The 16,350-nt window shown below is 47.2% G+C and overlaps 1 protein-coding gene across 1 annotated transcript; it reads right to left on the reverse strand.

Moving 5' to 3' along the window:
- Nucleotides 1-5,617: 5,617 nt before the first annotated feature.
- Nucleotides 5,618-15,698, reverse strand: PNP (purine nucleoside phosphorylase). The gene is made up of 6 exons (XM_086758357.1): nt 15,676-15,698; nt 12,196-12,365; nt 11,828-11,931; nt 10,297-10,472; nt 6,753-6,943; nt 5,618-5,835 (listed from the first exon to the last, which is right to left on the reverse strand). Exons 1-6 carry the CDS (start codon nt 15,696-15,698, stop codon nt 5,618-5,620), a joined length of 882 nt encoding a protein of 293 aa, XP_086614483.1.
- Nucleotides 15,699-16,350: the final 652 nt, after the last annotated feature.

Here is a 16,350-nt window from a genome sequence, read left to right on the forward strand (position 1 = left end):
CTGCCCATGTCGCCCAGCCCTACCCCTGCCACTGCACCCCTGCTCTGTGTCACTGCATCTGTATGCCTCGTCGCTGTCCCCCTGCCTCTCTGGGCTCCTGACGGCAGCTCCACAGCTCAGGACTCGCTGTTCCCAGTGGGATGAGCAGGACGGAGGCAGCCACAGTGCCACTGTCACCAAGGGACCACACGACGGCTGCAGCAGGACCATCACCCACAACCCATGGCCAGGGCGAGCACGCAAAACTCAGGCACTGCGCCCATCTTTCAGAGGAAAAAACAAGGAACCCTTGGATCAAGGCTTTGCCATCCCTGCTGGAGGGGGTCTCATTGGAGGGATGGGAGTGATGCGCAGCCCAAAAAGTGATGCTTCTCACCCTGGCTCCCCTTGCTGCCCGCCAGCTTGTCAGGGGATTTTCTTTTCCCAAGTTTTCCCAAACAGCAAGGAAATTTCCAGGCCCAAACAAACAGCCACACGTGGGGTTTGTCACTGGCTCCAGCGCAGACTGCCCAGGGGAAGCGTTGCCATGGCTACAGGGAAAAAAAAATCAGATCCAGCGAGAAGGCTCAGCCGATAGAAGTGCTTAATTAAAGATGAGAAGAAAGCAGGAAAGTTCCGATGCACGCGGAGCAGGGACGTAATTGGTGGCAGGCAGCTGCGGGAGCATCATCGGGGACTGCCCACCCCGCTGGGTGCTGGTGCCTTTTGGTTTTGTCTCTCAGTTGGGAGAGAAGGGGCACATGAGCTGCTGGTCCCAAATCATGGATCCCACGGCCCTTTTGGGAGCAGGCTTGGGGACTGGGAGGTGGCCCTAAGCCTGGCTTTAATGGCATGAGGAGCTGGGGTAGGGCAGGATGCCAGGCTGCAGGCATGGGAAGGACAATGCTGCGCCAGCATCCCATGGGGAGAGCCAGGCCGGGACACAGAGCAGCAGGATGGCTTCCTCCTCCTCTCTGCCGCACAATGCAGCCTTCAAGCACATGCAGAGACACCCAGGAGTGTCCTAGGTATTCAGTTCACGTTTCCTGGAGTCTTGCATGGAGATGAGCCCTAAAAAAGTTCATTTTTTTTTCCCATTACTGGGGCACAATTTTCCCCAGCAGAGCCCATTGCTTTTCCACCCTCCTCCCTCCAGAGCAAAGTTTTCCTGGGGACTGGGAGTGGACCCTCGCTGCCTCCACAGGACTGAGTTTGGGGTTGTGCCCTCACGTGTGCCTGGGCTGGGGGGAGAAGGGGTACAGGGGAGCATTGGGTCCCCAGCGCTGGTCCATCATTCCCTCTGCGGGGAGCAGAGCCCCAGCCTGCAGCAGGGATGGCTCTGGGTCACACTGCTCCATGGCATCCGCCTCTCCGCTGATAAAGGCCCAAGGTTGCTGCAAGTTGGAGCAAAATTTGGGCTCTGACAGCATCCTGAACCCACTCCCTGCCATCCCTGGGGAAATGCTTCCTCAGCAAAGCACCCCCCCAAACTCCACCACAGCAAAAATCCCTTAATTCAACAGCAGGTTTTCAGTAAAGAGAAACGTCTAAGGCAATTTTGAGAACTTGAAGGCAAAGCATATGCTCGGCTGCTGAGCTGAGACAGATAATGCACTTTTTAGAAAGCCTTTTGGTTTACTTTCATATAGAAAAGAGTGCAAATGGCAAACCTCACTTAAAAGAAAGAGTCTGGGAAACCGAGCCTCGCAAAGCAAACGGGATGGAGCACACGATTAGATCTGTTTGAGGAGGCTGCCGGGCTGTTTTTCAGGCAACACCAAAGATCTCTTCTTAAAAACTCATGGTATGGTCCAGCCAAGGGCTGTATCAGAGCTTTCTCCTCTTGACATCAGGCTTTTTCATGAATCACACAAGGGCATCGATATAACATCTCCCTCTTCCCCAGGGGACTGGAAGCAATGAGACTCCATGACCTGAAAAAAATTCCTCTAGAACGAGCAAGGAAAAGGAAAGGGGTGGCACAGAGGTCTGGCCGGAGCGGCTCATGAAACCAGGTTGCGAGATGGTAAAGGATGGGTCCTCCCCTGCCATGGATCAGTCACACAATTTAGGGTTCTCTTTTTCTTCTTGCTGGGGTTTTGTGGTTTTTTTTTTTTCCTTTTAGCTTTTCATACATCTACCACTTTATCCTCATGACCATAATAGCCTAAATTTCAGATGTAGATAAGTCACACAGAGTACAGGAGTGAAAGCAAGCCAAGGTTGTGTTACAATCTGCTCAGTTCAGCTATGGACATTGCCAGAAGGCACTAAGAGCACAAAATAAAAGGCATGGGATTCAGCAGCAGAAGCCATCAGTGTGCCGTGTTGCATAGGACACCCTGCAAGCAGCACTGAGGAAACCATATCCTCCCTCTAGTATCTGCCTTACCACACTGAGAGCACTGCAGCCCACCATAGCTGTCAGCTACCCAAAAGTTAGCTGAGGTCTCTTGGTCCTTGATATTTATTCATCTGAGTTTTCCCCAGCCCCACGGGACCAGTAAGAAATATCTGTGCAAAGCACTGGTCAAACCTTGGTCCTGATTACCCTGAGCTTTGAGCCCCGGTGCTTTGGTCCTCCAGCCTGGGGGGCTGAATGCAGGGGGTACAGCTAAGCAACTCCCTCCTCTCTAACCCATGGTACTGGCAAAGCAAACAAAACCACTGTTTTCAGGATCACAGCAGATTTTATTTCCTTGCAGTTTCTTCCCCACACATCTTCCCTCACTTGCATCAGCAGTAAGAAAAAAAAAAATTGCTGGATTAATAGTATCTCCAAAACCAGACAAAACCACTCATTAATTATATCCCCCCCTCTCTCCCCCAAAGCATGAGTAAGATCCCTTCCAAAGTTCTCAGGGCATTTTCCCTCTCCTCATTGACAGGGATAACAATTGGGATGTTCCTGCAGAGTTTGAGCGATCCGAGCCAACCTGGGATAGCAGAAAGAAGAGTCCCCAACCATTTAGGGGTTCAAATGCTAGTTAGAAATTAAAAAAAAAAAAATCTTTAAAATGTTCATAACTTGCCAAAGATTTAGTTGTGTGGTACATTTTCAGATGAAATTTCAAGTTGTATTGAAGTTGTGTTCGAACACAAGCACATGGTCTGGGTCTCACACCCTGCACCCGGTACAGCTGGAGAGAGGAGCCAGCCCAGCCCACCGAAAGCAGGTGCTGCTGCCAGGCTCCTTGTCATCCCAAGGCTGGCTCAAGAGGTACCAGCACAACAGCAGGGTGGATTTTTTTTTTTTTTTTGATTCTTTCCTTCACAGCGCAGTCCAGTCTGACCCTAATTAATGGAGTTTGCTGAAATCCCAGCCTTAGCTACCCCGGCTGCTCTCTAGCTACAGCTAGCTGCACAGCTGTCTTCCTCCCGCACTCCGGAGACTTTGTATTTACCAAGTATTAATTAGATGAATGTGAAGCACCATTTTCTAGGCAGGGGAAATGATCTGCTCTCTCTCTGCCCTGTAACAAGCCTATACTGGGACAAGTCTGAAAAGGGAGCAGGTAGAAGTGATTCCTTCTTGCTCTGCACATCTGATGCTTTTCGTATTTCACTGCTTTTGCTGCCGCTGTTGACAGGCACTTCACTCCTGCTAGACCTGAAAAGGCAACAGCCTTGTGGGAGGAGGAGCTGGAGTCTCTCTCTTTCCATATCACCAAAGCTGGTCTCCGAGACAGTCAGACCCACCAAACGGAAAGAGCTGCTGTCTCAGAGGACTCCTCCAAGTGCCAGGAGCTGCTGACCATTGACTCGCCCTGTAGTGTGCAGGCAACGAATCCTCCCCCTCCAGAAGTCCTCAGGACCAGGCTGTGGTCAGGACTGACCACAAATAACCCTGCCCAGGAGAAAAGAAGGGGACAATGCGGCCACCCCAAGATCTCTCCTATGCCTGAAGTGCTACCTTCTCATGGAGAAGATGCACAGCACAGCTCCGCTCCTCCTGGTGGCAACATCTAGACCATGAAAAATACAGCAGCTGACACCAGCAGCACAATGGGCTTCAGGTAAACACCCATCTGGGTGAAACTCACCAGGCCACAATGTCCTTTTGCACCTGGAGCTGGAGAAATGTCATGGAAGGCTGAAGGCTGCAAAGGAGGGCAAGCATCAATGGTAAGCAACTGATCAGCTAAATTTAGGAAAGCAGATTGGGAGCTCTCTGTGACCAGGCAGGTGTCTTCAGTTCAGACCACTGTGTCAACTGAAAACATTTAGCTTTGACAGTGATGGGCTTTATAGATGGGCTGCAAGATAAATGAAGGGGAAAAGGTTACCTAATAATTACAGTGACTGTTTCACATCCAGCTGCATCTGCAGCTCAGCTTGACCTTTGGGGAACAATGAATAATGCACCGTTCTGGTGAACGGTCACCCTTCCTTGATAGACCATCAGCACACTGCTAAGAGAGCATGGTGGCCTCTCCTTTTTGTCATTTACTTACTGCTAGGCTTATTTTTTTTTCATGAAAGAGGATCAGGAATGTCAGAAAAGTATCATACCCTTTCCGAAGTAACTTCCACTGTAATTTCACATCACTGAACCCCACAAACCATTTGGTGCTCCAGCGTCTGCTGTGGGGACTGCAGCAGAGCAAAGCTGGGGTGAAACACTGGATCAGACTGATCTCTCTATCTTGGACCACCAAGAGGTAACCTGTCTCCACTCAGGTGGCTCAAGCTGCTGACGTCTGAGATATCCAGAAACAGAAGGAACAAAACCAGGCAGAGCTGGACCTAGATCCTGTTTCCATCTTGGCCACTTTTACACCGTGCATGGATAAGTTGTGCCTTTTAGCAGAGCTGCACTTTCGCCCCCTGTAAAACAGAGCAGTAGCGATTCAAGGCTGGAAACAGAGCGGAGAGGTGTGCAGGGGTGATGGGGGCATGCTGCATTATACCAAACAGCTACTGAGCTCTGTGCCTGGTCCTGAAGAGCCAAGAACTGAGCAAAGAGAGGGCTTTCTGGCGAAACCTTAAGGGGTGGTAAGGCAACACAACCCCGTGCATGAGGATGCAGTGGTTTTCAAAGCTGTAAAATCAATTGTAATCTGCCTGCTCTGCAACATCGCTTGTTCCAGAGAGATCTCAGCTTCAGCCTAGCCCATTTTACATATCCAGGTCCTCATACAAAACTCAGGGTCTTTTTGTGGGCTTCCACCAGCTCCAGCTCAGGTCCCACCAAAGCATGGCCAGCAGGCACCAACCCTGCGACCAGCTCTTGACCTGGTTTCCAGCGCAGGGGCTCGGTGCAATGGGGGAGCAGAGGCTCAGGGTAGGAGGGTGCTGCAGAGAGGCAGCACCACAGGCAAGAAACAAACGCTCTGCAGCAGGACAAGAGGGAGCTGGAGCTTATGGTACCGAGGGGCTCATTGCTGACACGCAGGTTTGGGAATCGGCCAGACCCTGCTTAAGTGCCAGAAAACTGTTTTGGTCACTGGCTACTAACAAGGGGATCACTCTGGCAAAATTCAAAGCAAACCTCCGCACCTGTCCAGCTAAAACCCAGGGACAAAGACCAAAAGGTCTATTCAAAAACATCAGGACAGCAGAAGGAGTCTCACCAACAGCTCTCCTCCAACATTTGCATTGGTCATGCGTCGCAATATGAATGATAAACGGTTGAAGGTCAGGGAGAGTTTGTGCTTTCCCCCAGCTTGCCAAGGAGATGTGTGACCAATTTCTGCAGGGCTTCAGCCCGGACCACCGAGATGCGCAGCACTTCCTCATGGTTGGCTTTCTCTTGGCTGTTGTAGCTCATCACCGCTTTGTTGGTGATAAGGGAGATCCCGAGGACTCGGAGGCCACAATGTCTGGCTACAATCACTTCTGGGACAGTGCTCATGCCTACAGTAGGAAAGGACCAGGATGAGTCAGGATTTGCACCAAAACAAGAGCTCTCCAAGGCTGCAAACCATGATCCTACCTTCAGCATCTGCTCTTGTGTCCCTCTCCCACAGCTCTCTACGTCTGAGCTATGTAATAGTTAAAGGCTGTAATGCTCGTAAGGCTCTAGTAGTTGTAGCACTACAATTACGACCCTGCTCAGCACAATAAACCTCCCACATTTGATTCCTGCGCGCTACGTCTCCCTCCCCAAGACGTGTCAGACTGCTTGCAGCCCTGCTAGGAGAAATACTGATGTGCTGTGTCATTTGGCTCTTCCCCGCCTCAGCTAAAAAAGCTATCGGGAAGGAAAAAGGGCTTTGTGGGAAGCTGAGCTCCTGTCCTCACACACAGTGAATCTGCAGATATTAATAAACAGGCTTCCATGAGCGGCTTCAATGACACTGGGGTCAAGGAGAAATCATATGGGTTGTGACACTTACCTTCCTTGTATACAGGTGGGAAGGTATCTGTAATTTCCAGCCCTAAACAACCAAAACTCTTATGGAGGGCTGCTTTGTAGGGATGAGGCATAGTGAAAATCCTTACAGTATCAGAATTAAAAAAGAAATAATAGGAAAGGACCTTATTGCTGATTGAGCCCCACTCAGTCCTGCCAAAGTTGAGCCATCTGAGGATGGGAGATGTGTGTTTGGGAAATGAACCCGACATTGTGCTGGGATCCCTGTCCCAGGCAGCCGTAAGCACAGAGCCTCTCTGCAGATCCATCCCAGGAGCTGCGCTGAGTCACTGCAGAACTAAGCAGAACTCATTTCTCTAGGCCCAGGAGACTTCAAAAGTCAAAGAAAGTCAGCCTTGAGCAGATTTAACAGCTTAATCCATGTGCCCAACCAACCCTACCAGCCCAGGCAGCTTACCCACAGCGTCCGCCCCCAGCGCCTGCAGCATGCGGCACTCGGCAACGGTTTCATAGCAGGGACCGGCCAGCAGACAGTACACTCCTTCTCGGATGAAGCTCAGAAAGCCCAGCTCCTGTGCGCTCTCCATCGCCAGGCTGAGCAGATCCTGTTCGTAAGCGTCTGACATGCAGGGAAACCTCACTCCAAACCTGCAAGGCAATAAAGGGCACAGCCACGCTGACACTGCTACCGCTACCTTCCCTCCATCAGAGTTCAGTGACGCTCACCCTTTGGAGAGAAGGGAAATGTTAACGGCAGATCTGCCATGGATGCAGTCTGTCTCATCCCAGCCTCATCATCAGATACTTTTGCCGTTGTGACATTCCTGCTAGATCTAATCACAGGGATGCCCTGTACAACAACAGCAAGGGCTGTCCGATCCCTGCGTTGACACCTACATGCTTGAAACAAAGAGTTGGATGCACTGGACAAATCACAGGATATTTGAGTCTTTCCCCTTTACTGTCTACATTAGACCAGTTTGAAGGGTCTCAAGGAATTACTTTCTTGGGAAGGCAGAGAACAAAGCTTGCTAGATGGAAAATAAACCCCAGGAAGGAACACACAGTTCTGCATTTGGTTCCTGGCACAATAAGAGCACAGCCAGCACAAGCTTGGAGACTCTTCTAGTCCAGAAGTGCAATTCAGTTGCCCCCCTTGAGATGTCCCAGTAGGTTCTGCCTGCCCCTCAGCTGCCCATCCAGAGAATGCACACATCCTGTAGGTCTCACATTGCACCTGCCAGAATGGGTACTGGATACCAAGCAGAGTGTCAGATAGCATTAGATGTCCACCACCCATTCCAGGTGTCTTCCTTTGCAGAGCGAGGGGAGAGTAGCATATGCTGGAGCTTCGGAGTCATATTTTAGGTAAACTTCATCCTGTCCTTCAAGGTTGGGTCTCTTGTTTGCTTTGGATCTTAAGCAAACAGCTCGGTCCTGTTCCTAACTGAGCAAATCCTACTATTGACTGAAGGGGAGCAGAAGTAGATGGCCAAGACTTGGCTGCTACTGAGGAAATCTGGAGAATAAACTCCCAGCCATATTCACCAACTCAGTTCAGTAGGAGCGGACCAGGTCCCTCATCTGGGCTATTAAAGCTCCTGCTTGTTTTCATGTTCTTCCAGCTGAATGGTTAGGGCAGCAGGCAGCTTATTTTACATTTATAAACAGTAACACACTATATAAATAAAAACAAACTTTCCCATCTGGTCTAAGGTAATAAGTATTCATCACCATGAAAATTGCTTCTCTTTCCTGAAGCCAGCAATGCAGAAGTCGATCTCTAATTTATTAAAGTGAATCCTCAAATTCTTGCAGTATATGCCCTTTCCACATCACTTCATTGCCTCCAGTTTTCCTGTTGTACTCAGATAAACCCTTCCTGGTGGCTGAGCCGGGCTGAATTTTTGGAGTTTGCTTACCCAAAGCTCTGCAATACTTTGGAAGCTGATTCACAAAGACCTTTGGCCCATTTTGATGCCTTGGTCAGCAGAACAAAAGTCACCTCCCAGAGCACTGCAGCCTTCACCAGGAACCTGCTCTTGGGAGGCAATGAGACAGCTACACTGCCTTTGAATGTTGTCCAGATGCAGTTATTGTTTGGTCAGCGTTTCTCCTCCTGTTCCTGGGCGATTACTTCAAGTTCAGAGCGCTTTAAACACTTTTCCATGTGGCTTCTGTACTTTTGAGCACTTTCCTCCAACCCACACCAATACCTATGAAGATGTAAAGGTGTTCTGCTTCAGATGGTTACTGTCCTCTTGCCATTTGAATCACGGAACAGCGTTTATTTCTCCTGAGGCCATTGCTAGCACCTTTCAGATTTCTTCTGAAGCAGGAGCCAGGTCTGGAAGGAACTGACTGTAACTGGAAGCCAGGAAGATCACCTTACTCTCAGCGAGGACTTTCTTTTTTGAAAGGTCCTAGGATAGTTCAGATGCCTGCCCTGCAAACCTGTCCTTTTTCAAGATTAAGGTACCAACTCAACAACAGATTCAACCACCTCATCATCAAAATCCACTCTTTGCTCATAAACTACGACCTCCTACACCACCTCCTTTACTTGTCCTCTATCTTCACACACCTGGCTTTCATCTGGCTTCTCTCCTCCCAGCTTGGTTAGGAAATAATTCTTGTTATTATCTCCTTATCACAGTCCAGCCTTTCTTTCCTGCCATAAGTCTGACAGCCCTGGATCTTTACTGTTTCCATGTTGACTTTCCTGACACCCGATGTGCTCTCCTTTGCTCACCCTGACTCTCCAGTGGAGATGTGTCCTCATGTTCTTTTTAGCTCCATTTGAGAGCCAAGGGGCTTCTTTTTGTTAACACTGGCCCATCTGGCATGTTGCCTCTCATTGCTATGACCTTGCTGGTGCTGATTGCCTTCCACCCTACCAGTCTGATGGTGCCTTAAAAGGGTTTTAGGATTATTTATTAATTTGAGTTGGAAGGGACCTCAAAGTCATCTAGTCTAACCTCACACCCAAAGCAACTCTATGTCCAGTGGCAACTGCAGTCCAGGGGTGAGGATGTGTTACAAGCCCTTCTGTGCACCATCCATAGGGTAAGGATCCTTTACACAGCCAGTATAGGAAACCTGATTTCCCAGTTCAACCAGCAGAAGGTCACTCTTGTAGATCTAGAGATCTCCCAAGAAGCTGCCACGACAACCACCTCTCAGACTGATGTCTTCAGTGAATACATGACATTAACAGAGGCACCCCAGTTTAATGACCTGGATACATGGGTGGTTATGAGGAGATTTTGAGGTTTTATCTTTGCTCTACTATCAGCTTACTGCCCAAGCTCTATCATATCAGTTCCATCACACCAGAAACAGCCCTTGATAAATGCCAGCTGGAAATACTGCAGATCACCAGCTCACTCAATTAAGAGGAACTGGCAGAGAGTGGGACTGACAAGAAGAGACAGCAGCAGGTCTCTTTAGCAGACAGCATGTCTGGCCACGTCAAGAGAAGGATCAGGACCCTACTTTTACAAAACAAAACCTTCTGGAGGTTTGCATACAAACTCCTTCCAGGCTTGTAATAGCAAGCAACCTCCAAGGAAGGTGTTTGGGGAAGGCAGGGCAGGTGGCACAGTGCATGCAGCTCCTGCTTTAACTTTTCCCTCATGGGTACCTGGAGCCAAACTCTGCGTCTCAGCAAACATTTGCCAGCAGGCACAACTGGCAGTCCTAGCCTGCAGCTGGAGGAAAAAAAGGATTAATTGATAACATGGGGGGCTGAGGGGCCAGCCAGGGACTAGGAAAGATGTATTTAGCTATGGCACCACCTGAACTCCAGTGTAGGATAGCAGGGGATGAATTGGGACAGGACCAGAAGCCAGTGATGGAGGTGTGCTGAAAGAATAAACAACCTGCCATGGAGCTGCTTTAAGGCAGCAACACTAATCCTTCACCAAATCAGAAAGCAGAAATGTTGTTCTGCTCTTGCATGCCTACGTTGCCCAGTTCGGGGAGGGGGGATGCCATCTCACCTCTCATCGTTCGGTCCACGCAGCGGATTCTGCCCTCCCAAGCCAAACGTGCTGATGTGATCTCTAATGAACATGATGTCCCCCACTTGGAAGTGGGGATTCAGTCCCCCAGCAGCATTTGTGACAATCAAGGTCTCCACTCCCAAGAGAAAGAACACTCTGATGGGAAAGGTGACCTGCAAGAACCAAAGGCATATAAGCAGTAAGCATTGCAATTCACACACAGCAACTACCACTACATTTGTAGTATTGAATTTGTGGACAGCTTACACCTCATGCAGGGTCTATGAGGCTACGAGGGGACAAAACAGCTTCTTCTCCAATTTTAGATTTCCTCTAATTTAAACTGAAAGAATTTTAATGTTTTTTAAACATATTAAAAACTAATCTTGAAATGAATACCATTAAAATTCAAGCCCATATATTCTACAGCTGCACTAAGGTCAAATAAATGCAGTACAAAAAGAAGATGCAGATAATTTTCCCTCGCTGCCAAGGTCTGCGGAGATCAAACCACTGTGCTGATTGAAGTAACTCCTTATGCACATGGGCTTGGAGTGTAATTGATAAACCAGCTTTTCACAGTAGCGATGCATATCACAGAAGCATAGAGATTACTTTATTCATTTCATTTTATTCACGTTAGTTCACTTCAGTGACCTGCTTATTCGAAGTTAAGGAACAATTGGGAACTGAAAAAAACAGAAGAATTTTGATACTGAGGAATCAAGAAAGAATCAGGATAAATCTGCTACCTCTAAAATGCTAAGGAAGCTCTGAGCAGAAAATTTCTTAACTATGGATATCGCTTCTTTAAGAAATGGGTTGATTTTATTAGACAAACATGTCTTGATAAACCTATTTTTGTATCAAGTGCATTTAAAATAGTTTTTTTTTTCCTACAAGAAGTTGGGTGGTGCTAAGTATTACAGCTTCTTTCCAAATGCAAACTGATCTGAGCCACAAGTAAAATCTGAAAGCAATCCAAATAAAGAACACAACACTATCAGCCAGTAAATAAATATTATTGGTGTCTTCCAACAGAAATCTACATACATGCATGTTTGGTACCATAAACACAAATATTCACATACTTCTATGTTAACTGGGAGAGTACATGAAGTTACATTAGCCAGGGAGGTTTTTTTTTCTAGGAGAAAAAGCTGTGAACTATACAAATGCAAAAGATTAAAATAAATTATTCTTATCACTGAAAGTTTCCTAGTTGCTGACTTAAATCATTATTAAAATCACTGAGTTAAAGCATGTAAATTCATCTGCCTTGTACGGTACATTATTTTCTTCCGTGGTATAGCAGGGCTAGCCACTTTCTGTGGCTGCATAGCATCAGCTTCACCTAGCAGAAGCTACTTCTCAGTTTGAACTCTTCTTTTGGGGGGAGAAATCTAAAATTTAAGCAAGATTCATTGCAAGAGCCAACCTCCTGCAGCTAGATATCAAAGGAAGCAGTCACTTTGGTGTATTTTACAACATCTCTCCCCCTACGTGAATGCTTTTCTTAGGAACTCACCGTGCTGACAGAGTAGCCCTCGTAATAGTGGAAACGTCCCTGCATACAGACGCAGGGCTGTCCGCTCAGCTCCCCAAACACCAGTCTGCCAACATGCCCTGCAACTGGAAATTAATAAGGTGTCATTTTAGTTACAGCTCTCACGGTCTTTGACTTGAAGGATCTGTTAGTTGATGATTATGCATTACAGTGGGGCCACTGCGAAAGCAGGAGCTAAAAGTTAAATAAATATCACAGAGGAGAAACATGTAGGTTTTTTTACGGTGAACACACATTTCAGCACCGAGGGACTGGTTTGCAGACCAATGCCAAGCAGTGCACCTTGACTTGCCAACGGATGGCTTCCTGACGCCCCAGGTCATGCTAACCTGTGCTCCGCGGGAAGTGAGGAATGTCCTCATACGGAAAGACTGTCTTGTTATCCAGCGCATCGGCCAGACCTCCCAGTCCAGATCCGCAGATGATGGCGATCTTCGGACGCTGGATGGTACGGGCGCATAACCAATCTGCTGTTTCCTTATACACCTCATAGCTATTTCTGGAAAAGGAGAACAGGCCAGTGAGTATTTCAACCCATCAAGAGAACAAGCTTCAAAGGACAAAAGTCCTGAAAAGGTGCAAAGGAAAAAAAAATCATTAAGGCTAAAATAATAGGAGCTGCACTGCTATTATTTAAGATGTTTCACTTTTAATCTCATATTTCACTCCTGGCCAGAGGCAAAACATTTGAATCCTTTTCGCTGGTTTCATTCTACAGTGGAAGAACAGCTAATGATATCTAGATCACAAAAATGTCACAAGGCATAACCACTCCTGCTTCTGATGGGCTCTGGTCTCTTCTGAGTTACTGAAGGAACCCAAAAACACAGCTACTGAGAAGTTGCTGCCTATGTGTGAGCAGGGGGATGGGGAAATACAAGAAATACAAGAGGATGGAAGTCCAAGGGCACCCGTACAGCACAGCTGGGATGCTGTGCCGACAAAGGAAGAGACACTGTCCTCTGCAGTAGGTGGAGCACTGGGACACGGGGCAAGCATCATCTTGCAGAGACGAGAACCCAGTTTTCATAAGTGTTGAGTGCCATCAGCTCCCAGTGTGTTCTTCTGGGGGTGGTAATGCATCTTGAAAACATCCACCTTCTCGATACCTTGTGGTTTCAGTAGAGGAGGCTCAACACGGAGACTGTGTTCATCTTCTCTCCCACAGGGTGGGCTGTGGGTCACATCTGCAGTTTAGTCCTAGGCAAGAGGACCAACGAGATCAGTCTATGTCAAAACAAATTCAACCCAGGAACTTGGGCTCCTGGGCTTTATGCTGTCTGATTTAAGAGGGGGACTCCTCAAATACTTTTGTCAAAAAATGTCTTATCCGGTGCTGAGGCACATTGCTAGAAGGTGGGATAGAAGCTGGCATTACACTGGCTGTTGTGTAACTGTTTGATGGGAAGAGAGAGGACTTCCATTTTTAAGCCTGTCAGTCCAGTATTCATCAGATGTATTAATCACAGATTTGAAATACAATCAATAGCAGAATAATCCCATAATCCTGCTCCCAATAGGATAATGCAGATATCTTCTGGGAAGTTAATATCAAGGTTGATTGGAAACTCTTCAAAAACAAGCATACTGATAGCATTTCTTGGTGGCAACCCAGTTGTTAGCAGTGATGAGCAGAATTAGTGACTGCACATGGTAGAGGACTGCGTCTCTGAGGGAACCAACACAGGCAGGGGCAGCAGCTTCTCTGTATGAAAAGCTGACCTGCTTACTAAGGGGTGAGAGAATGTGATACTACAAGGTTGAAGGTGATGTAAAATTGAATGGAGATGCTGACAGGCAGTCACTGGCTGCTTCATTAATCCTTTTTTTTTTTTTTAATCAAATCTCTTCTTTCCAGATGTGCAAACCTTAGTCATATTGCAATTCTGCTGTCTGCAGCCTCAGAGGAAACACAAAAAAGCTTTCAAAGTGATTCTCTGTGCTCCAGATCTCACACCATCGATGAAGAGGATTTAACTGTCAGTGTACAACCAGTTCCTCTAACGGGAGTATCAGACATTCACATAAAAGATCTCAATTTTATGTTTTCCTTTCTTTACACTGACAAGGCAGGTAGTTATTGCACAGGTACCTTTGCTGAGCCTTTCGTCTCCTATCTATGCAGCTCCTGCTATAATTCCTGTCCAATGTCTGATACATCAAACGTAAATTCCTAGATACAAACTATGATGTCAAAAATATCTAAATATGTCGTAAACTTGTGATCCAATGAGAAGAAATAACTTATATATTCATGAATTAAAACAGTCATTTAGCTGAAATACTTTTCAAAGGAAAAGTCTGGAAACAGAGTTTATTTACCATGACATATTGCTGAATTTTCCAAGTGTACCATGAGGTCCTGAAAGAAGCAACAGCTACAAAAGTGACATTAATGAAGCCTACACTTGACTATGATCCCTTCCTCCCAGAGAAAAGCTTTAGAAGTGCTTTACATACATCAGTGAATGATTCCCCCCAGTTTCTCTGTAGAATAACTGTAATCCTTGTTCAGAAGTTAGAGGGAATCAGAGTAATTTAAATGTAATACCCGAGCTTTTGACGTACCTGTGGCAGGCATGAGAAAAGAATGAGGTCACCAGGACCTGCTCTTCCACTTGGCTGCTAATCCTGTTTTTTGGTAATTTTTTTTTTTTTAAAAGGTACATACACCCTTGCAAAGTAAATTTAAAAATGGTATTATTCCCATATTCACAGAAAATTTAGGAGTGTAGGATCAATCTGATCGCATGTCTGCTGAAGACATTGGGATTGACTGAGCTGTGCTGAGTCTGAGGGAATTTTTTTTTCCTTCTAAACAGAAGACATTAAAGCATTTCTTATCCAAAGAAGTAAGCATCCAGTTCTGTGTAACTCCCCTCGCCCAAAAGGAGCTTCAGCGGGCATGCGGGGGCCTTGCAGAGCCATCTCCATCCCAAAGGCTTTGGACATGCCAGAGCTGTTCCCAGCACTGGGAGCACAGCAACGCCAAAACTCATCTGCAGCACTTTGCTTGCAATATTTAGTTTTCAGAAATCTGGGTGCACAGCATCAAAAGGGACCGGCTGGCAAGGATTATTTCTGATTACGACAGAGATACCTGCTCAGCAGGAGCGGAGGGGGAGTTTGACCTACAGGTCACCAAAAGCAATGTTTAGCCTGGAATAGCACGAGCCCAAGGTCTGTGCAAGCTTTTTGACAGCCTGAATTAACACACATAGCACAAAGCCCCCCGTAGCTACTCCATCTCCAACAATGCACACCTAATAATAGTGCTCGGTAGCATCGCTTTGGATTAAATCACAGGATCAGCCGAAAACACAATCCCCTTTATTGTGATTGCTGTCATCCATGGGAGAAACGCATCTGTTGCAAAACACAGGACTGTCACCGATGACAGATCTTTTATGGCATGAAAAAACCCACCCTCATTGTGCTTCTAGGTTGGTTGAAAGCAGATCCATGTAAAAAGCAGACATATCCCAATAAACAGATGAAGCACTAGGTTTCAGAGAGGGGCACACCACCATACATATTTATGATGCCTGCCTCTCCACACCACATTTGCCTCTTCTGGCCCATCACCTCTCCCAAGGTCACCTGCCTGTGGCCATATTTCATAATACCAGCACCTGACACAGGCAGATATCCAGATTCCTCTTTAATAATAAGATGTTTACTTCTGAGCAGCCTTTGTCTGACATTTATGGAGTGCCCAGTAGGAAGAAGAAAAGATGAGGAAAAGTGATGCAACTTCACTAGCCCCTTCCAGTCTGGAGGTCTGTGCATCCCCTATTTCACAGCCTTACCTGTCTTCCTCAGCATAGGCCATCCTCCTCCTCTCTGCTTAACCCAAAGAAGGGGATGGTTGCTGGAAGTGGAGCCGCAGGGTTTATTTGACCAAAGAGCGGAGGCCCATTGAACCTGCAGAAGCTGCTGCCGGCTGCGGCGGTGCGTCAGGGAGGTGTATCCCAGCTCAGCTCTGCTTTCCCCTGAGCATTTCTAATCCCCGAGTAGGAGGGGCATGTTCAGGACATCTGCTTTGCTGGTCTCACCCCCATGACACATATGCTCTAGAGCTCTGCAGAAAGCTTACATGCACACACACACACTTTACAATGCAGATTAAGCCCAGAAAGTTCACACATGCACACGCACAACTTTTCAGCAGCCACCCATAGAGGAGCAGCTGACAACAGACCTGCATGGATTTGCACGCTCTTGCGTCAACTGGGAACCAGCTAGCAGCTGGCGTCACCTGCCCTTTGCAATTCAAACTCCTGGGAGCATGGCACGAGCTTACTGGGTGCATGCAGATTCTGCAAGATGACCTGCATCACCCACTCCTGCGACAAGCAACAAGACATTTCCATCTCTCACATCATTCTCTTCCCATTCTTTCATGGCAACCAGAGGCAGCATCCCATTAGCTCCCCCCATTTTTTTTTTATTCACATTTAATTGCCTCATTCACCTCAAAAGGA

The sequence above is a fragment of the Chlamydotis macqueenii genome, chromosome 13, assembly GCF_036417535.1.
Source record: "Chlamydotis macqueenii isolate bChlMac1 chromosome 13, bChlMac1.mat, whole genome shotgun sequence".
Classification (NCBI taxonomy): domain Eukaryota; kingdom Metazoa; phylum Chordata; class Aves; order Otidiformes; family Otididae; genus Chlamydotis; species Chlamydotis macqueenii.